Source organism: Podarcis muralis, chromosome 12, assembly GCF_964188315.1.
Source record: "Podarcis muralis chromosome 12, rPodMur119.hap1.1, whole genome shotgun sequence".
Lineage (NCBI taxonomy): Eukaryota > Metazoa > Chordata > Lepidosauria > Squamata > Lacertidae > Podarcis > Podarcis muralis.
Window position 1 is genome coordinate 53,852,002 of NC_135666.1, and position 22,762 is coordinate 53,874,763.

Genomic DNA, 22,762 nt, shown 5'->3' on the forward strand with positions numbered 1-22,762 from the left:
TATTTCAAAGATTTTGTCAGTCCTACCTCCTGCAATGATTTAGGACACTTTAGTACAAATACATCAGTAGATCGCAGACTGAGCTTTTTGTTCTAGTCTGGATAGTGGCAAGTTTTTGCTTTTTCAAAGACAAAAAGAAATCAGGCCTGTTTTTTCAACTTTCAGCTGTTTTAAAGTTCTGGTCTAAATATTTTGTTTTGTTGCTGGGCGGGAGCTCCTACAGGATGCTAAGTCAGAGTTTCAGTGGTTGCATTTGAGATGCTTAGAGCAGGCTGTGAGTGATTAGTTCTGCTGTTTGCTGACTTTTTTAAAAGTACGCATTAACTTTTTAATAAAGAAAATGCAAACGAAATCCTTTTTATGATAATTTTTATAAGTGATAATTTGTGGCATGTGAACGACTCTTCCCTGCACACTGAAATGATGGGAGATTACTGAACGAGACTGAAATGCAAAATGGCATTTTGGTTGAGGATGTCCAGATTTGGACGGATAGATGTTATTTCTTAATTTTTACATATTTGAGGTAATATAGGCATTTCAGAAGGAGACAGCTTAATCATAGAAAACAGTGCAGTTGACACTGCTGTCTCTGAGCAGATTAGTCTTCAGCTTTTGTGATCTTCTTCAGGGTGTGCTCTTGCCAGCTAGTTTCCATTACTTTTCCTTGTGTTCAGCCTCTCTCTCTGTCTCTGCCATGTTTTAGTGCTTTGCCTTGTCCTCAAGGAAGAGGGCTGAAGGTCATTTGGCTACAAATCCATCAAGCTGTTTCATATGTTTAATTTGTAGTGTCTGCCTACCTGGCCTCTATTTGAACCAGTAACCTTGGGGTGAAAGGCTTTGTGTCCCATTGCTGGAACTCTGAACCATCCAGATGCTGTGTATTAAAAAACATCCACACACATATACAATCTTTGTTAGAAGAAAGGATCATTTGTTTGCAGTGAGATACTCCTACCCCTCCCATTTCATTTTGAATGCCTGATTTTTACCTCTGCTGCAGCGAGATTTGGATGCAGATGAAGCACTTGTAATTGGTTTGCAGATAAATGTGTACGCTAGATAAATATTATCAGGCTAGGTTTCAGGGCCTTTGGTTCTGTCTGCAGCTCTCAAAGCTGTGTAGCATTATACTGCAATCTTTATACCCTAATAGCCTGCAGATGTCTGTGGGATATGCGTAGCCCTGGTTTGCCACCCTAAGAGGGACCCCCCGCAAAAACCTAGCCACATTCTCTTGTGTAAATGTAATTTGAGGAGTTCAGCTGCTTTCAGTTGCTTTAGTGTTATCAGGTCCAAGAGTGGGAAAGTTTTCTTCCTTACTTTTTTAAGAGAAGTTTTAGAGTGCTTTCCTTTCCTTTAAGCTTGAGATATTCGTTGTTTTCTATTAATTTCCCAGCTGACAGTTGGTCAGTATTACCACCTATTGCATTTCTTTTTCTAATCCATGTCCACCTGGGAGCTTTGCATCCAGCCAGATTGATGCTTTAGCACTAAACTGAAAGTGCAGGACAATCATTGCACCCCCTTCTACAAAACGGAGGTGTCGTGTTCAGTATTTTACAACGTTTTTCTGCATGGTCTGTGCTAAGGGCTCTGTGAACCCATCCATCTGTTAAATGGGCCAGCAGAGGGTCAGTTGACAACTGCCTTGGACCAAGAGTGCTGTTAGGGATTGGAGACCTTGCTCTGAGTTTAAATCTTATTAAGAGATCTCACAAATCACACACTCAAAGCAGGAATCAATATTACTCTATTGAAACTGATTGAGAGAGTCACTAGTAGAATTGCACATTATACTTTTGGGGGGCAGATAGTGGTGGATGCTCACACAGGTGATTCAGAAGAATGAACAATGTGCTAAGGAGTATAGAGCCTCTTTTTCTTGCAAATAACCAGTGTCATTGCTTACATGTTGCGTCAAACAGAATAGCCTTGAACAGAGGAGGTGTAATGTGGGTGAATTAGATCCAATGTGTGAGAATTCAAAAGAGCTGGAAAACCTTGCATGTCCCTTTTTATTTTATTTCCCTCGGTTAATGGCGAGACCTGAATGGACATGTGGTTCCCAGCTCATGGATTCCAATTCCATGAAAATCATTGAGATTTGCCATTGAATCCAACGGATTGTAAGCAACTTCGGTGCTATGTTTTTCTTGGTTCCATTGATTCCAGTTCTGTGTTGTCTGTTGCAGAGGATACCTGGGAGGAGAGTAAGCCCAATGTTACAGATGTTTGGCCAGTCCATTTCTGGAGGAGTTGACATGGATGGAAATGGCTATCCAGGTAGGTTTGTAATACTGGTAAAGAAGAAGAATACAAACAAACAAACAAACAAACAAACAAACAAACAAACAAACAGATGAAATGGAATGGAAGAATGGATAATACAAATGAAAAGATCGTAGAAATAGAAAAAAATGAAGGGGAGAATGTACATATCACTGACTAAGCCTAACTTACCTCACAGGATTGTTGTGATATAATATGGAGATGTATACCATCTTGAGTAGCTTGGAGGAAAGTTGGGAAATAAAAGTAAAAAGGAAGGCAGGCAGGAAGGACCAATTTTGTGTATACACCCAATTCACTTTTGTTTTCTTATTTTTTTAAAAAATGTCCACATGTTTCAGAGTATTTATTTGTTTGTTTGTTTGTTTGTTTGTTTGTTTGTTTGTAGTTGGACTGAATTATTTCCTTTGGAACAGATCTGAGCAGCAGTAAATAATCCTTTCCCCCTGATCATGCAATCTTTTAGGAAGAGGACTATAAATCTCAACTAATGTGAAATTAAAAAGACCAACGACTATGGTACCTTCACAAACCATGAAATTGGTCTCTGATTAGCCAAAGGGCAACTGCCAATGACCAGTTTTGGGGCAAAAGCAGTAGATAACTGCAAGTTGATAATTGGATGGTGGTCAGGCAACTCTGCTTGCTGTTGTGAACCTGGTACCTTGATTATGTCTGTTTCTTTTGGACGTGTGGACCACGCTGAGATGCATGTTATATGCAAGATATTAATGGTAGAATATATTAACTGGGAATATTACATTGCAAGAGGGGAGAGATTTGTTTTTAACAACTATAGTATGTTTTGGATGTGGATGCTGGGCACCTGTGCAAATTTCTCTAAATGTTTTCTCTTATTTTCAGATGTGACGATAGGAGCCTTTATGTCAAACAATGTGATTCTTCTAAGGTGAGGTCAATTTACCACTTTCCCTTTAATAAGGTTGATCTCTGTGCATCTTGCAGTTTCTTGCTGTTCCTCTTCCAAGTTATCTTGGGAAGAAATTGCCACTGAGTCTTGCATGTGCAACCATTTTTACTTTCTGGACATTGGCTATAAAGAGTATTTATACCAGTTAGCAAAACAGCCAAGCACTAATAGCAGCAACTGCGGGTTAATATTTCTACAGTATGCTCAAGTGTTCGTACGCCAACAACACTGTATGCACAGCAGCTACAAATGGTGTTAAACTGTTCTTTTCATGATCACTCCAGTTGAAGCAGCGCTGTACTGTTGAGCATTGGATCATATATGCTACATTGCTACATTTCATACACGGTCATAACTCCCCTTGTTTACACCTCTGGCTGACAGAGAAACAGTACAGCTAATGCTCTTTCATTGATTTGTTTAAGCTCTCGGAGCACCATAGTATTGATTTATTTGAGCTCCTAAAGAGCATCGTAGAATTGAATGAACGATAGTCAGAATTGTAGGTGTTGTTCACTTAGATGCAGCAAAGTCAGCAGTTGTCAATAAATAGTGGCAAAGTGTTGAAGGAGCATAGCAGGTTCTTCTTTTTGTGATCACTCGTAGCCGAGTAAGATTGTCTTCCATAAACACGGTTTTAACAATGAGTCCGTAAGTGACTGTGGAGGCCAATTCTGGATCCACACGTCCTTCAATAGTGGGGACATAGGTTTCCGGGAGGGAGTTGATGACGGTGTGGATTTGCCAAGCGTGCCTTCCTCTTAGCACGTTTCTCCCTCGCGTCCTGAGTTCGAGTGTCTTCAAAGCCCATGACACCTTTGGTAAAGGCTGTTCTCCAACTGGAGCGCTCGCAGGCCAGTGTTTCCCAATTGTTGGTGTTTATACTACCTTTTTTAACATTTGCCTTGAGACAGAGCAACCTCTGCACTCAGTACTTCCTCTCTTTATATTGCTACAGGAGATGCGTGTGCAACTGTTTGGGCAATCGTATGATATTGTTTAGTTAAATTGCTAGTTTGTGACTGCAAAATTAGGGAAGATAGCAGTGGTGTTTTGCTTTGTGAATGTGATCTGCTGAAAAGGCTTGAGAGAGAGAGGTGGTGTGGAGATGATCTGATTAGAGGAAACAGCTGGAGTAACATGCCCATGAAATGAACAAAGAAGTCTGATAATAAATGGTGGAAAAATGAGAAGCTCTGGGTTTTTCTTTTGCTGTTTGATGGGGCCGCTCATTAGTGTATCAGCACCAATCAAAAGGCAACTTAGAACAAACACAATTATGGGCATCCTTCGTTCAATTAGGCACCCCTTTGTACTTGTTTTACGGTTTCCCATTTTTTGGATACCTTTATATTGCAAACAGATGTCATGTTTTTGGAGGCACGTAGAAATGGTTTCTGCTATATAGCTGCACCATGAACAATATTTCAAGGCAGTTCCCCATTTCCTCTCGTTGCCTAGCCACAATAGCTAAAATTGAACCTCCATATTCTGGGGTAGGATACCTCTGTTTCGGCAGATGCTGGAGAAAAGAAACAAGGAGTGGCTGCTTCTACCATGCTCTTCTTGTGTGCTTCCCATGAGAAGCATCACTGGCTAACAACTGTATTCTCCAAAGTGCTGGAAAAGGGCCTTCTACACCTGAATTGTTGCTCTGTTCCACCACATTCCTCCTCCAGCTAATTCCTTTCATGGCCATGGAGGTAGCTAAGAGTTGTTCCTCTCTCTTTCCCTCTCCCTCTCCTCCTTCTCCCTCCCCCCCCTCTCTCTCTTTGGTATTATAGGGCATGGAGAGTGCTAGAATATTTTTCCAGTTGTGTGTTTTATTGTGTTGTGAGACAGCCCTGTCTTTCTCTCTCCATGCCTTCTTGAGCAGAACCTGGGAAGCTGCCTTGTACAAGCAGTTGGACCTTTGGTCTGTCTAGCCCAAGCACTGGCAGCTCTGAGTGGCAGTGGCTCTCCAGTCGGGTCCTCAGCATCACCTGCTACCCGATTCTGCTTCATCACTGCTCTTCTTTACCTGCCAGTGCATGTAGCTAACACAGATGATGAAGATGGTTCCAACAAGGGCAACTAGTCTGCATGATTGGCTTCCCGTGTTGTGCTTGGGAGAGTACATTATGGGAAAGGACACTTGCATTTCCTGGGATATTTCCCATATACAGTAGTACCTTGTTTTATGAACTTAATCCATTCCGGAAGTCCATTCTTAAACCAAAGTGCTCTTAAACCAAGGTGTGCTTTCCCATAGCAGCAGGGGACTCAATTTACAAATGGAACACACTCAACATGTTCTGCTTCCAAGGCAAAGTTCACAAACCAAAACACCTACTTCTGGGTTTGCAGCGTTCTTAATCCAAATTGTTCATAAACTAAGCTGTTCTTAAACCAAGGTACCACTGTATCAAGTTTGTGTTGCAACATTCGGGCGGGGGAACATAAGCATTGCCACCTTGATGCGCCATGATAAGTTCATAAAACGCAAGCAACGTGGATCTCCATGTACTGCTGCTCTAGGAAAAACCAGAAGTAACAAAAACCTTAACTTTATAGGCATCCATGCTGCTGTATCCATTTCTCGGTGTCTTACTGCATTTCTATGAAGGGCAGATCCGGTAGGCTTTGCAGGTTCCTGCATCAACCAGAATCCACCCACCACAACAGCCTCTGTTTATTTCTTTAGAGATCTGTGCATTACAAGCGACACATGTGGTGTGGCTGATGAGTTGCAGCTACCGGCTGTCAGGGAGTGTGCTGCATTTGCTGTTTGGATTAAGATTAGGGTAAAGTCGCAAGTCGGCCTCTGCCTCCTCCCCAGCCCACACTTCCCCCCAAAAAGTTCTGCAAAGTTTCTTTGCCAAAAGCAGCACACATTCTGCCAAGTGATATTAAAAGCTTTTGGTGAAGCTGCTTTGATTTGGGGGGATTGATGGGGACTCTCAAAGGGTGCACATACTCATTTATACCCAGCCAGCAGATGGATGGTACAATTATTATTATTTTTATTATTCCAGATTGATGTGAGCAACTATCACCCTGGTAAACAATGCGTTTAGCATATGGGTCAATAGGGACGTGGGTGGCGCTGTGGGTTAAACCACAGAGCCTAGGGCTTGCCGATCAGAAGGTCGGCGGTTCAAATCCCCGTGATGGGGCGAGCTCCCGTTGCTCGGTCCCTGCTCCTGCCAACCTAGCAGTTTGAAAGCATGTCACAGTGCAAGTACGGTAGATAAATAGGTACCGCTCCGGCGGGAAGGTAAACGGCGTTTCTGTGCGCTGCTCTGGTTCGCCAGAAGCGGCTTAGTCATGCTGGCCACATGACCCGGAAGCTGTACGCCGGCTCCCTCAGCCACTAAAGTGAGATGAGCGCCACAACCCCAGAGTCAGTCATGGCTGGACCTAATGGTCAGGGGTCACTTTACCTTTACCTTTATATGGGTCAATAAGCAGCCTAAGAAAAATAATTGTTCCATTCCCTGTCTGCAGACAAAAGGGCACGTCACAGAACCATACTGCATATGGTTTGGGGAGGGTTTTAGAGAATTCAATAAGTTGCCCTAAATAGTGCACTTTATCATAATAGCACAGCAATAAGTTATGGATGCCTGCCTTCTGAGGTTCTGGTGTTGTGGTATTACACTCGCTAGATGAAACAAACACTGGCTTGAGAGAACTAGCCCCTCTCATAATATTGTAGCAGGTGTCAAGCTGCTGACCAGTTACAGTAATGGTTAGCATGCGTCCAGCCAGGCAATAGAAAGCCACAAGTGGAATCTGCAACAAAATGCTGCAGTGTATCCTTCCTCCTAAAAGGCGACTGGTGCCCATTTGGACTGGTAGGGCAGGAGACCCAACAGTTGGTGGAGCCAGAGCCAATGACAGGCCGAGCCACCTCTGACTTGTTTTAAGTAAGATGGCAGGCAGTCACGATCTGACTGAAGGCAGACAGGTTGGCCTTAATGCATGGGTCCGCAAACTAAGGTCCGTGGCAGGATCAGGCCCAATTGCCTTCTGGATCCAGCCCACGGACCGTCCGGGAACTGCCGCGTGGATCGCCGGCACACACATTCTTTCCCTCTCCTTCCCTCTCCCTCACATGGCAGCACCGCCTCCTCCCTCCCTCCTCCTGGCTTCTCCATGCCCTGCCTAGAGGAGGAAGAGGACTGGGCTTTGTTGGTGCCAGCAGCAGCAGTGCTCGAGCGGCTGCCATTTAAAGCAGCCCCTCTCTAGAGCCCTTTAGTGCACTGCTCATCGTCCCTCTGCCGCTGCTGCCGCCAGCCCCTGCTGCTCGCAAGACACAGGTAAGCAGCCAATGGGGCTCGTGGTGCTCTTGCATCATTTCCCCCCAAAAATATAGTCCGGCCCCCTACAAGGTCTGAGGGACGGTGGACCGGTCCCCTGCTGAACAAGTTTGCTGACCCCTGTCTTAATGGATCTGCCTTCCCTGTTCATGGTCCCGCCCACCATTTCCAAGGAGGAGAGATAACTGGCCGCCTTTTCCAGCTGGCACTCATCATTCCGTAGTTACTGAGGATGCAACCAACAGTTTTTACCCTCTTAGGCATTTTTTAAAATACCAAACTGCCCTTTTGGAGACCTCAAGGTTCCCACAAATATGCTAATCCCTTCCCCTTGCTTCATCGCGGCCACATTTTGGTTTTGATTCTGTGTTTACTATCGGAGGAACCAGTATTATGGCTCTTGGTTAAGAATAAGATTCTTCTGCAGGAACTTCAGGCTTGGAACAAGCACCTTGTGAAAATAGATAATTTTCTTTTCTAGAAATCTTTAAAGACAAGGAAGGTATCTGAAGGCAACCCTGTTTAGGGAAGTTTTTAATGTTTGATGTTTTTAATATTCTGTTGGGAGCCACCCAGAGTGGCTGGGGAAACGCAGCCAGATGGGTGGGGTATGTATAATAAAAAATAAAAATAAAAAATAAAAAAATTATTAAAGTAATTTACTGCTGCAGGAACTAATGTAATGCAGGCCACTTCTGCACTTGGGTGCAATAAGCAATAGACCACTGTATTTCCCAGAAATGAGTCTAGAGCAAATATAGGAAACTTTTGGCCCTTTAGATGGTACTAGACTACAACTCCCATCAGCAGCAGCAAGCAGGGCCAATGGCTAGGGATGATGGCAGTTCCAGTCCAGCAGTTTCTGGAAGGTCGGATGTTTCCCATACTTGGCTGCAACTTTCTGATTTCACAGATGGCTTTATTGGCATGCAGCAGGTATGCTTGGATGGTATTTGTTTATATATAAATTTTGCACCCTGCCCTTCATTGTAGGGTGTTGTCACAGTCTAATAAAGCAGTTCAAATACATTGTATGTAAAATCAATCAGCAAAACATTAGAACAATTTGGTGTGATAGCATAGAAAACAAAACAATTTCTGCCATTTTTTGTCACTGGACTGAGGATGTTTTAGGGAAACATGAAGCTGTCGCTCAGACTCTGAATTTGGGCAGTTCTTAATGCATGAATGGGCTCTTTGATCCCATAACCAATCCCCAGCGTCATGTGGCAGAGAAAACCAGTGCAAGGCCATAAAAGCCATATGATTGAACTCTTTTTCAACTTGAATCAGCCTGAGCAACAAGTCAGGCCTGTGTTGCAGAAATGCAAAGCTTTTGGTCATAATTTGCAAGAGGGTAGCCAGGAGACAATCATACTTTGGTTCTCAAAGGAAGCCTGTAAGTCTAAGTTCATGATGCTAGGAATTAGCCACACATGCCTCTGTTGACAACCATGGGTGCATAATATGCTTGTGGCATCTTACAACCCCCCCCCTTTGCAGGTTCTTTCCCCCTTTCAGGAGGAAGGGGGGTTCTTCTGGGGGCAGGACCCTGCCTCTGGGATCACGAAGGCAGAGCTACAGCCATTTCCTGAAGTGGCAGAACCTCTCCCCAAATCCCAAGTCAACTGCTTGGCCTCCAACAGGAAGGCAAGGCTCCCTTGGTGCTCTGTGAAAGAGCTGGGGGGTATAATGAGGAGCTGGAGAGGGAAGGAAGGAACCAAAAGGCTTCAAGCTCCATCAGGAAAAACAGCTGCCTGGTCTTCCCTCCTTCCCTTGCTGAGGCACTGTGCCATCTTGGGCTATTTTTTTAATGGCTCTCTCAGATGTTAAAGACATCTCCTGGGAGGAAAGCAGCAGTGAGCCTCACTGAACCCATTCCTTTTCACCACACAGTAGAAGAACCTATTATGTACTGAGTTGAATAGGATCCATAAGGCAGCAGTCTGATTGGTCCTAGAACAATAGGATTCGGAATGCAGCAGTCTGATTGGTCCTGGAACAATAGGATTCAGAATGCAGCAGTCTGATTGGTCCACAGGAGCCACTCAATCCAGCTCCAGGTAGAAGTGAATCCGCAACCTGATTGGCCTACAGTTGAATCCCGGAATTAGCCAATCACGTGGGGCCCATTGTGTAAATAATGTATATAAAGCAGACATTCTGAGGGAACTTCCATTCCTCCTCACCACTATGAGCTGAATAAAGAGCATGAAATCCACACGACTCCGACTATATTTCAAACATCTCCCTTCAGTTTACACAACTTGGGCAAAGGATTCTCTGAACAGGGATGGGAAACCACTGTAAGCCCAAGGGATGCATTTCTGTTCTGAGGGCCACAGGCCAGTGCTAGGCAAAGGCCAGAGGCAAAAGTGAGCAGGAAAATGGTAGGCTAGTTTCTGCGCACTCTTTTACGCCCCTCTCTGTCCATCTAGGCAAGTAAGAGCCATTACCAGAGTTCCACAGAAGCCCATTCTAGGAGTGTGGGAAGCAAGGCTACTGAAAGGTGTGGCCTGGGGAAAAGAGGCGTGACTGTGACCTGAGGAGGGTCCCAGGAGCCAGCCAGCCAGTCCTCCTTTCCCCCCCACATTTTGGCGCTATGTCTGAGGCTCCTCACCCCTGCTATAGAATATACTTTCTGAATGAGCCATTACGGTGATACCTCGGGTTAAGAACTTAATTCGTTCTGGAGGTCCGTTCTTAACCTGAAACTGTTCTTAACCTGAGGTACCACTTTAGCTAATGGGGCCTCCCGCGGCCACTGGTCCACCGCCGTGTGATTTCTGTTCTCATCCTGAGGTAAAGTTCTTAACCCGAGGTACTATTTCTGGGTTAGTGGAGTCTGTAACCTGAAGCATCTGTAACCCGAGGTACCACTGTACCGATTAACCAATATAGTGGTACCTCGGGTTACATACGCTTCAGGTTATAGACTCCGCTAACCCAGAAATAATACCTCGGGTTAAGAACTTTGCTTCAGGATGAGAACAGAAATCGCACGGCGGCGGTGCGGTAGCAGCGGGAGGCCCCATTAACTAAAGTGGTGCTTCAGGCTAAGAACAGTTTCAGGTTAAGAACAGACTTCTGGAACGAATTAAATACGTAACCAGAGGTACCACTGTACTTTCATGTCAACTCATCTTGCGTCAAGCTTTATAATTCAAGGGAGCAAGTTCACACATTCACCTACAAGTTGTCAAGCGATGAGAGAAATTGACATACGTGCATTGTGTCTACAAGTATTTTGAGGGGCTTTGAAAAAACAAGCATAAGAACATAAATAGAAGCCTGCTGGAACAGACCCGAAACCCATCTAGTCTGGTATCCTGTTCTCTTCCTGCTCAACCACATGCCCATGCCTGCAAGCGGGGCCTAAGTGCAGCAGTGCTCTCCCTGCTTGTGTGTCCCAGTCGCTAGTATTCGGATGAATACAGAATTGCTTTTTTGGCAATTCTGTCCTAACCTGGAATTGGGGGGGGGGGGATTACTGGACGTGTGTTCTTCAGGAAATGACTGTGTCCTGTTGTGGATGGCTAGGCCTCATGGGTGTTGAGTGAAGTTATCAGCAGATTGGCTGGAACCACGAGGAAGGAAAGGTGGTGGCAGCAGGTGGTGGCAGTCAGTCACAGAGACTCAGGAGCAGGTGTTGGTTTTATTGGCAGCAGGGATCAGGCAGAGTCTGGGTCAAAGTTAGGTTAGGCAGATATTCTCCATTCCATTTGGTAAACCTTACACAGATCTTACACACACACACACACACACACACACACACACACACACGTTTCTATTCATTCCATTTATTTTCTCCCCTTTTTTCTGGCAATATACATATTTCAGTCAGCATTAAACTGCTCATCTTGGCTCTGTTTAAAAGAAAGATATCTTGATTTCAGCTTACACACACAATCATTTTCTAAAAGTAATCTTGTGAGATTTTAAGGATGGTAAAGGACTTTTTTTTAAACACACACACACACAGTTAAATTGTATGTGTGCACTGCCGTAAGAGCAATCTTTGCAAGTTTCAGAAATGCAGCTCAGAAAGATGGCACAAAGCATATGCGCTGGTGCTGCTCCTCAACAAGTACTAAGCAAATGCCGAATTGCCACATTATGTTTGAAATGTCTAAAGAGTGTTATTTGTAAGATTACCCAGTTAAAATTTGTTTGTTTGTTTGTTAAAATCTGGATATGCCAGAACCATGGACAGCTCCAAGTCAGCAAAACAAGTTGCTCTGAAGAGCTCAGTTGATGCTGTTATATTTTGATACCCACCTTGATTGTCATTATTTAGTCCTTTTGCGAAGGCATGGCTATTTCTTGACACAGCTGTTCATACCATCTTGATGTACAAAAAAGTGTGAGGTTTTGGGGCAGCTGGTTTGATGGTTTCTCACAAGGCTCAGGATGCCCACTGAGATATCTGAGCTACTGGTTATTTTATTTATTTGCCTTATTTATGTCCTGTTTTTCAGTCTCACAGCAGGCCACCAAGAGGGCTGACAATTAGAAAATATTAGTAAACATAATGTGATTTTTTCAAATGGCAGCGGTGACTGCTAAATGCTCTGGAGGGACAGTGGTGTCAAATGATGTCAAACTCATCCCTGGATAATTACAGGGTCTGGGTACTAATGGGGCTATCATTTTCCCTGGGGACTGTTTCCCATAAACAAATTAGGTCTTCATTGAATTTTGTGGACTTCCAGATCTAGTTGTTGCTTGGCAGGAATTAAATTAACCAAGGCTGTTCATATGAATATTTCGTATCTTGAACTACAATTGTTAACAATCCTGTGTATTTTGAAAACTGGTCTGCTCTAATTTTGTCTCGTACTTTTGAAGAATTGATTCCAACTTTGCCAAAGAGGTTCAGGGGTTTCAGTTCTTATGGGGCAATCTCCTTTTTTGTGTTGTGTTGACTACTTCCTCTGGTTTGGTGGCTGTGACTGATGGTTCTACAAAGCCAGTTCTAAGAATGCAGCCCTAAAACGTAATAAAACACATCTCTTTTCTCTGACTTGGCAAAAGCTTTATCAGTTGAGGAAGGAGAACACCAAACAAGTTAATATTTAGAGTACAGGAACATCTAGAAAACAGAACTTTGCAGGGACTATTCTGCATGGGAAGCTGTGTGAAGAGGCTCATACATGGTTGCAGATATTTAATCACGCCAGCACAATAGACTTCTTCCAAACAGTCAGGATACTGATAAGGTCAAGTTTGCTGCAACCACTTGTGGAGGCACTCCACACTGATAGTTCTTCAGAACAGCACCCAGCAGAACACTACAATTATTGCATGTAAATCATGCCATATCTTCAAAAAAAGAATAGAGGCAGTCTGAGATAAAATAAAAGGCACAGAGAAGCTTTTGTGAACAAGGACATTCCAGATAATAATAATAATAATAATAATAATAATAATAATAATAATAATACCCTGCCCATCTGGCTGAGTTTCCCCAGCCATTCTGGGCAGCTCCCAATCAAGTGTTAAAAACAGTACAGCGTTAAATATTAAAAACTTCCCTGAACAGGGCTGCCTTAAGATGTCTTCTGAATGTCAGGTAGTTGTTTATCTGTTTGACATCTGATGGGAGGGTGTTCCACAGGGAAGGCGCCACTACCGAGAAGGCCCTCTGTCTGGGTCCCTGTAGCCTCACTTCTCACAGTGAGGGAACCGCCAGAAGGCCCTTGGCGCTGGATCTCAGTGTCCGGGCTGAACGATGGGGGTGGAGACGCTCCTTCAGGTATACAGGAGGGAGAGAAGCTTTGTGCAAGCTTGTTAGCATTTATATAGTGCTTTTGAGTGTTTGTACATTATCTCAGTCATTGTTTCAACCGGTCTGCAATGCAGCTCTGTAGTTTTATTCTTGTGTTGCAAATGGGGAGCTGGGACAGAAAGGCTTGACTAAGATGACTTGAGGTAGATAGACTTCTATAGACTTCTCACCCATAGGTCAGTTTCTTCAGCCATTTCACTCCACTAACTATTACGAAAGTAATGCTTTTGTTGTTGTTGTTGTTTTAAGATCCAGACCTGTCATTACTATGGACATCTCCATTTTCCTGCCAGCTTCCATTGACATCACAGCTCCCCAGTGCCACGATGACTTGCAGCCGGTGAACTGCCTAAACGTCACAGCCTGCTTTAGTTTCAGAGGCAAACACGTTCCAGGAACGATAGGTAAACTATTATCTTGGCATCCATTGCTGTTTATAATTTCTAAACCGATGTTTGTAAAATGTTATTTGTGTTGTTTTTGTCCTCATAAGTTTACAAACTAGACCTGTCAGTCCCATTGCAGCTCTCCCTCCATGTTTCTCCACCCTCTGGTGTTCGCTCGCTCTCCCTTCTTCCTTCATCCAGTCTTCATGTAACCGTGTTATTGTAAATGTAGACATTAATTTTGCTTTCAGCAGACACGCGTACACGGTATTTTCTTTACTGTATTTAGTGCCGTGGTGCCACAAAGCACTTCACAGATTCCACTTCAACTCATGTCAACTTGTAGACACTCTGCTTTGCCCTAAATACCTTCCAGGCTTCCTGCTTCACCTCATGATTATTCCAAATCCAATGCACAGCCCTAGCATACACTGCAACATGTTGTTGTAGGGTCCACTTGTTGCTTCATATAGCATGTTCTAAGTATTTCACATACGTTATGTCAGTAATCCTTACAGCAACTTTGAGAGGTCAGTATAATTACAAAACTGCAGATGCAAGAGTGAGACTCAATGGCTTACCTAAGGCTGCATAACGAGTTCATGGAAAAGATAGATTGGAACTGAGGATTTCATGGCCGCCAGTTTATTCTCTTAGCCGCTATGCTACAATAGCTTTGAGTTAATGCAAAGACTAAGATCAACATGGATGAAGGTTTTTGTGGGTTTTTAAAGTAGCTAGAGCCTCCCCTCCCCATGTTACCAAGAGCTTTTTCTGGTAAATGTCTGAGGAGTTACTTGCGTGTGGTGAATTTTTTTTGTATTGAAAACCGGAAGACCCAGTAGATATATTCCAGCTCTTCTTAAGAGACCCCATAAAACCAAAGGCAGTCTTGGAACAAGCCTGGATTTATGCCTTGTGTTTTTTAATGTTCGCCTGAAATCTTCCTTTAAGGTTGTGTGAAAATGGCATATCTTTCTCTTAACTGGTTAGTTTAAACATAGATCGTTCTATTTAAAAGTTGTTTTTTTATAGTGCTGCAAGTATCTTGAATGTTTTAGTGGTTGCTTGTATCTGTTTAGTTCTGCAGCATATTTTGTGAATTACGGTACAAATTCCATGTGTTTTATGGGAACATGTTGAAGGCTAAAATCTTAGCCAGTCTATTTATAGCTGAGATGGGCGTACATTAACAAGCAGTCAGGCAAACAATAGCATGTCGCTATGCAGTGTGTCCTATTGACTTCTCTTTCAGAGAGAACCAGATACAGTGACTTTTCTAGCATTGCCGGCTCTATATAACAGGTGGGCTAAAATTAGATATAGATATCAGTGAGGCTGAATGAATGTGTGGGTGCTTGAGGAACTCATTCTTCACAGATTCTGGTTTGAACTGATCTGATCTTCACCTGCCAGCGTAACATAAAAGTTTAGTCATATTTTAAGCCGAGTTTTTCAATAAAGTCTAGGTACAGTGGTACCTTGGGTTACGTTACCTTTGGGTAATGTAATTTCGAGTTATGAACGCAGCAAACCCAGAAGTGTATATTTCTGGGTTTTGCCATGCGCACATGCGCAGAAGTGGCACCTTCGGATATTGACTTTTCAGGGTAAGTGCGAATCCCTGGGACAAATTAAGTTCATATCCGGAGGGTCCACTGTACTTGTTTGACATCCATTTTACCAATATGACAGGGCAGCTGAGCTTGAAGTATAGAAAAGTCATATTGCCCATGTGATTATTCTTGAGGGGATGCTCCACATCACCAGCTGCATCCCTGAGCCACATGAACACATTTTCATTTGTGTGCCACCTTTCCATAGTCCAAACCATGCTCAAGGTGGCTTAAAACATGAAAGAAATACATTGTTAGCATCAGTCTGTCTCGAGAGACAATGGAGTGCGCTTCCGGGGGTGAAGTCAAACTGCTGTGTTTTGTTTAGTCGTTTAGTCGTGTCCGACTCTTCGTGACCCCATGGACCAGAGCACGCCAGGCACCTCTGTCCTCCACTGCCTCCCGCAGTTTGGTCAAACTCATGCTGGTAACCTCGAAAACACTATCCAGCCATCTCGTCCTCTGTCTCCCCCTTCTCCTTGTGCCCTCCATCTTTCCCAGCATCAGTGTCTTCTCCAGGGAGTCTTCTCTTCTCATGAGGTGGCCAAAGTACTGGAGCCTCAGCTTCAGGATCTGTCCTTCCAGTGAGCACTCAGGGCTGATTTCCTTAAGAATGGATGCGTTTGATCTTCTTGCAGTCCATGGGACTCTCAAGAGTCTTCTCCAGCACCATAATTCAAAAGCATCAATTCTTCGGCCATCAGCCTTCTTTATGGTCCAGCTCTCACTTCCATACATCACTACTGGGAAAACCATGGCTTTAACTATACGAACCTTTGTTGGCAAGGTGACGTCTCTACTTCTCAAGATGCTGTCTAGGCCTGTCATTGCCCTTCTCCCAAGAAGCAGACGTCTTTTAATTTCGTGGCTGCTGTCACCTGCTGTGTTAGCAGCACCAAAGTGACATTCCTGTATGGAGGTCCTGGGCTGCCCAGACAACAAGAGCCCACCTCTCAGCCTCACTGATGTGGACCAAGGAGGCGTACAAGGTGCCATCCAACATCCTTACGGATCTCACTCCAGACTTGTGTAGGGTTCACTCCTTAGCCTTTTCTTCTCCTGATGATATCTTGCAAGAAAACGGAGATTTAGGATCAGAGTTTTCCTTCTCTTAGATGGTCTACCTTCCCAGGTTGATGAGCCCCATCTACCCCTCACTTCCCTCTACATGGAAACCACCATCTTGATCATCGGACCAGCTATTGGTCTCGTCTGCTCAGTCTGCCGGAGCTTGTCTTTGCGTGCAGGGGAATCAAAAAAGTAAAAATAAAATGAAATAGTATAATGCAGGAAGAAAAAGGGATTGGAAGGGAGGAGAGGGAAAGCAAGCTGATGCACTAGTTCTACTAGAATAGTTACGTAGTTCTGTCTTCGCAGATTCTGGCTGTCTTTGAGAGCAACCGTATCCTAAAAGTACACCCCTTGTCTTCCATTGCACAGTTCTTCCCACAGACAGCTGATACGATGGCAATTGGAATCTTCCTGTTTATGTGCTGTGAATCGAAATTGTAGACGGTCTTTCAGCCTTGACAGTTCTCATGGCTGTTTATAATGATGAACATGAATGAAAACAACTCAAAACTAAAACAGAATCACCGTATTTTTCGCTCTATAAGACACACTTTTTCCCTCCTGAAAAGTAAGGGAAAATGTGTGTTCGTCTTATGGAGCGAATGCAGGCTGCGCAGCTATCCCAGAAGCCAGAACAGCAAGAGGGATCTCTGCACAGTGATCCCTCTCGCTGTTCTAGCTTCTGGCTTAGCCGTGCGAAGCCTCTTCAGGGCAGCGGGATGAAGGCTCCCCCTGCCCTGAAGAGGCTTTGTGTGGCTATATGTGTGTGTCTGTATTCCACTTACTTATACTTACACACACACACACACACACACACACACACAGTCAGCATATGCAACAGAACATGTCTCTGGGATTCAGAATATTTTTTTTCTTGTTTTCCTCCTCCAAAAACTAGGTGTGTCTTATGGTCTGGTGTGTCTTATAGAGCGAAAAATACGGTAGTTGCAGCAGCAGTATGTGGAACTATGTGTGTGTTGTTGCGACATCCTTCTCCCCCCACCCTAGAAGTTCCACCTTCTGCTGCTCCCCTGCACTTCAAGGCACTTTGGTTCAGTCTCTGGCTGGCCCCCATAGTCCATATTAAAGTCTTGCTTGAGAAGCCAAGCAGAGAGTGGCAATTAATGATCTCAGAGCAGGTTAGACTATGAAACGCAATAAACAATGAAATGATGGAGCGCATTAAGCAAACATTTCAAAACTACAATGAAAACCACATACATTTAATAGCACAGCAGATAAACACTTGGTTAATTTGCGGTTGGCCTCAACTATATCAGCCCACCAAGAAGGCCTGAGCAGAGAGGTGTATTGATACCACAAATAAGCAGTGTTGGCACCAGTTGTACCTCAGAAGGGAGGCTATTCTACAGCCAGGGCGGGGTGGCCAACACAGAAAAGGCAAGCAGTCTTATGCCTGAATTTTAGCCTCTAAACAAGAAGATCAGGTGAGCTTGCATGTATCTGTTGCTCGCATGTTCTGCTGCTTGGGTGAACAGCAATCTCTAAAAGACTTCTGCTTGCAGCATTGTGTGAAGCGACTCTATTTTTACCATTCTGAAAAAGAGCTATTTATGAGCTGAAACTCACTTAGACGCAAGCCCCTCAGAGAGCAGCACACAAAAGGGGTGATCTGAGTCAGATGCTAACTAGTGACATCTGCAAGCTGGGGTTTTTTGTTTTTGTTTTAAAAAAGTTAGGCTTGCTGTTTCAGTTTTCCACTTCTGACATCATTGGTTGTGTCTGCCAAAAGGCAAAGTGGAGAAAGATGTGAAATATACTACTCGAGATTGTAAAATGTCAGCTGTTGCCGAGAGGTGGCACGGTCACAGCTGGATGTAGATTGCTCATGGACAGTTTTCTGTTACGTCTGAGAGTCAGTGTGCTCAATGCGACTATGATGTGCAAGGCGCTTTAAATTGCTCCGTCGGCTGGCTGTTGCCACAACTCAGTGAGAGGTTTGGTGTATAGACGCTCCCCCTGCAGACTGGATGGTTTATATATTTGAAGAATTTTTACATCACGCCTCAGTTGAAAAAGGCTCTCGGTTTGCAATGATCAGTAGTCACACAGCCCCTTCCCTAAAATACGTGACACACAAGGAGAAAGGGATGGGGATGGAGGAGGAAAGAAGCAATCTAATCTCAGGCACTAGTTCTTCAAGCAGGGATGGGGATCATGTGACCCTTGAGATGTGCTTGAACTCCAGTTCCCATCAGCCCCTGGCAGGGATGATGGGAGCTTGAGTTCAACAACATTCGGAAGTCATCCCTGGTCGAAACAGGAGCAGCTATCAGGGGTAGTGGTGCTTACCTGGCTTACTGGCATGGGTGTCAATGCAACTTACCAGGAGGAAGAAGAGGCAGGGTGTGGAGGTTGGTGTGGGCACCGCTTGCAGAGCCATTCTTGGAGGAGTAATGGAGACAATAGGAGGTTGAATGCAGGTGAGCTGTACAGAAGCACGCTGGCAAGCATGCTCCAAGCAAGCTGCCGACTAGCTCTGCTGAGGCTCCTTTTATTAGCAGAAGTCAACAATTGGAAACAGTAGTGAAACCACCCTGAACTCAACGTATTTCCATCTAAGCACATTTCCAGCATTAGCAAATACATGTGTCAGCAGGTGTTTCGCCAGAGTAGAGCATGCTCTGGTTATCTCTCTCTTGGACTACTGCAATGCGCTCTATGTGGGGCTACCTTTGAAGGTGACCCGGAAACTACAACTAATCCAGAATGCAGCAGCTAGACTGGTGACTGTGAGCGGCCGCCGAGACCACATAACACCAGTCTTGAAAGACCTACACTGGCTCCCAGTACGTTTCTGAGCACAATTCAAAGTATTGGTGCTGACCTTTAAAGCCCTAAACGGCCTTGGTCCAGTATACCTGAAGGAGTGTCTCCACCTCCATTGTTCTGCCCGGACACTGAGGTCCAGCGGCGAGGGCCTTCTGGCGGTTCCCTCGCTGCGAGAAGCCAAGATACAGGGAACCAGGCAGAGGGCCTTCTTGGTAGTGGCACCCGCCCTGTGGAACGCCCTCCCACCAGATATCAAAGAGAAAAATAACTACCAAACTTTTAGAAGACATCTGAAGGCAGCCCTGTTTAGGGAAGCTTTTAATGTTTAATAGGTTATTTTATTTTAGTGCTTTTGTTGGAAGCCGCCCAGAGTGGCTGGGGAAACCCAGCCAGATGGGTGGGGTATAAATAATAAATTATTATTATTATTATTTCCCTGAAAGTTTCCCCCGATACTTGACTACCTCTGCGTCCCCGGGTCATGCTTCAGCCAAGCGTTATGTCTAGCAAACAAATTGTGAGAGGACAAAATGTCAGGGGGAAAACCCTGTTTTCTAGCCAAGAAGGTCAGGGAAAGCCGGTGTAATGCTCCTGGACATACAGTTGCCTGTCTGGTGCGAGGATTGCCTTCGCAATGCGGAGTGTTACCTCCACACATTCTGGCACTCTCAACAATGCATTTGCACCACAGCGACCTCCCACCTCCTCACACTTCTCCCTCTTTCCAAGCTTCAGCTACTTCCATGCTCAGAAGGCCTTCTCTACTGGCTGCTTCTAGGTCTAAAGGGTCTCAGCTGAGTTGACGATTATTTCTGCAATTCTTGATCTTGGTCTCTTAATAGCTGCTTCAGTTTTCCTCTTGATAGAATATTTTTTTCATACTTTGCTTTGATTGGAAACAAACCAGATGTGTGGCACACTTAATTTTCATGCCTCTAAATAATCTGATATGCAGCCAAAATATGTAATAAGCCATTTAAAAGGCACAGGAGTCGGCTTTTACTGTCGCATGCACAATATTCAATGTGGTTGTGTGGTTCTTAGTAATCTGTAGCATCTGTACTTTCAATTTTTACATCAACCTTTTTATCTTGATGGGATGTGCCATCAAAGTACCAGATTGTACACTGTTAAGTGCAGTTATCATAAATGCAGGGAATGCTGGTTTGCAGCAGAGGAAGTTTCCTATTGGAGTGAGGCTCATGGATGTTAATGAACATTATGCAATAATGGTGTTAACTTTAGCTTATCACTTGAGCAAGGCAACCTTGGCAGATGACTTACTATGCTAACCTTTGATGACAGCCCTGACTGTAAACGTTTAGGGTGCCGGTTAGCAAAATTATGAGTAACTAGTGTTGAAATTTGAGGGAACCGGTTGTGTCGAAACTATACTGTTGACACACGGTAGTTTACCAAAGTTAAAAGATGCACTTCTTTCCTTTAACAGACTTTTCACTATAGTAGGCTGGCAGAATTTGAGATCCAGCAACTTGAATGTAGCCCTCTACCAAGTATTGCAGAATGCTGAGTGCCTGACATACTTTTGTATCCTTAAGTGGGCTGCAAAATCAGGTTTATGGCTCTGTTGCTTACATAGGCTGGTGGGTTGCATTTAAGTCATTGGGTCACAAGTAGCATAAGCTTACTTTTTTACTCTTTCTTTTTCCTTTTTCCTTTTCTCCTCCTGTGATGAGGCTGCATTTTAATATTTTAATGTTTCAATATTTTAATTCTTGTTTTTAAGTTGTATTCATTCAACTTGTTTTTATTATTGCTTGTTAGCCGCCCTGAGACTGGCCTTGGCTGGGGACGGCAGGGTATAAATAAAAATTATTATTATTATTATTATTATTATTACTCTCAAGCAGTGTTTTCCAAGCTGTTTTTGGACTACAACTCCCACCATCCCTAGCTAGTAGGACCAGTGGTCAGGGATGATGGGAATTGTAGTTCAAAAACAGCTGGAAAACACTGCTTTGGAGCTTTGATATCATTATTTGAACATGCACTTGTTAAGAATGTGGAAGAGCCTGCTGGATCAGGCCAATGGCTTATCAGCGTCTAGCATCCTGTTCTCACAGAGGCCAACCTGATGCCTGTGGAGAACCTGCAAGCAGGACTTGAGTGCGAGAGTCCCCTTCCCTACTGTGGTTTCCAGCAAGTGGTGTTCAGAAGCATTCCTGCCTCTGACCCCAGAGACAGAGAATGGCCATCATATCTGATAGTATTGCTAGTCTTATGCTCCATGGAATCCGTTCAATTATCTTTAAAAGCCACCCAGTGCTGTTGCAGTTATGGACCTGTTGCTGAATGGCAGAGGTCAGCGTGGTGCAATCCTACAACAAACCAAAAGACATATACCTCTGGATATGTAAAGTCTGCCCTCATGTTAATTTTTATTTTCTTCTTTTTAAATAATTTTTATTACATTTTCCATTCCCCCCAATTACATCATAACCTATATCATAATTCACTAATCCCAAATTGTCCCTTCCCTCCCCCCAACCTGGACTTCCCTCAACCTCCTTTTCTAGTTTGTTTTCACACATTATCAAATCCTGCTTATTTGCTTTCCATTCATTTTTTATATTTAATCTTACAATTTATATAAATTTTATTATTTGTAAATGTTTTCTCAAAACCTACTAAAGAGTCCAATTCTTTGCATTGTTTCTGTAGATCAGCAGAAAATGGTTCCCAATCTTCTTTAAAGGATTTTTTTTTTGTCCTTATTTCGTAGTCTGTCAGTTAGTTTTGCCATTTTGGCATATTCTGTAAGTTTTCTTGCCATTCTTTCGTTGGTATTTTATCGCTTTTCCATTTTTCTTTTTTAGGATTGAACTGTAACCTGACGGCAGATGTGGCAAAGAAGGAAAAGGGTCATCCCATCAGGGTTTACTTTGTTTCTTCCGGAGAAGCAGTGGGCCAGATCACAGAGCAGTTCCAGCTGTCCTATATGCAGCAGAAGTGCAAACAGTACCTAGCCTATGTGAAGGTCAGTCCGTTTCCCCTATATTATTTATCAGCTGAACCTTCTTGTCTTTGCAGTTGTTGGATCAAGTTAGTCTGCATGTGATAATTCAGTTCACCAGGGCCGGTCCTACTATTGGGGGATGGCAGAAAAGTGATGGAGGACAGAACTGTTTGTGACACAAAGCTTGCCCCATCACTCCTAAGCTAGCCTGCAATGAAGGAGGCTGTCAATGTCGCAGTGGCGTAGCGTGGGTTGTCAGCACCCGGGGCAAGGCAAGTAATTTGCGCCCCCTAACCCGTGGATTTGTGCCCCCCAACCCTAACCCCCAGATGTTGCACCCGGTACGGCCGGCCCCCCCTGCACCCCCCACGCTACGCCACTGCAATGTCGCCAGTACTGGAAATAAGATTCAACCCTGGTCAGCATGGAATATGTGAGGGGGAGAGTTAATGCAGGCAGCAAAATGTCCTTGGCCCTCATCACTAAAATGTTTCCGGTTACCTGGGAGTAAGCCCTACTAAACTTGCTGGACACACTTCCAAGTAGGATTGACTGCGTTGTAAAAGGGCCTCTTTTTTAATGGAAAGACTTGGGGCATTTTATATAC

General features: G+C 44.1%; 1 protein-coding gene across 1 annotated transcript in view; it reads left to right on the top strand.

The window, feature by feature from the left end:
• ITGA9 (integrin subunit alpha 9) overlaps positions 1-22,762 on the top strand; it is a 243,351-nt gene that overhangs the window by 61,001 nt on the left and 159,588 nt on the right. The window contains exons 12-15 of the mRNA XM_028751023.2: positions 2,196-2,286; positions 3,157-3,202; positions 13,562-13,716; positions 22,016-22,176. Coding sequence (XP_028606856.2) covers positions 2,196-2,286; positions 3,157-3,202; positions 13,562-13,716; positions 22,016-22,176 — 453 coding nt within the window. The remainder of the gene's footprint in view (positions 1-2,195; positions 2,287-3,156; positions 3,203-13,561; positions 13,717-22,015; positions 22,177-22,762) is intronic.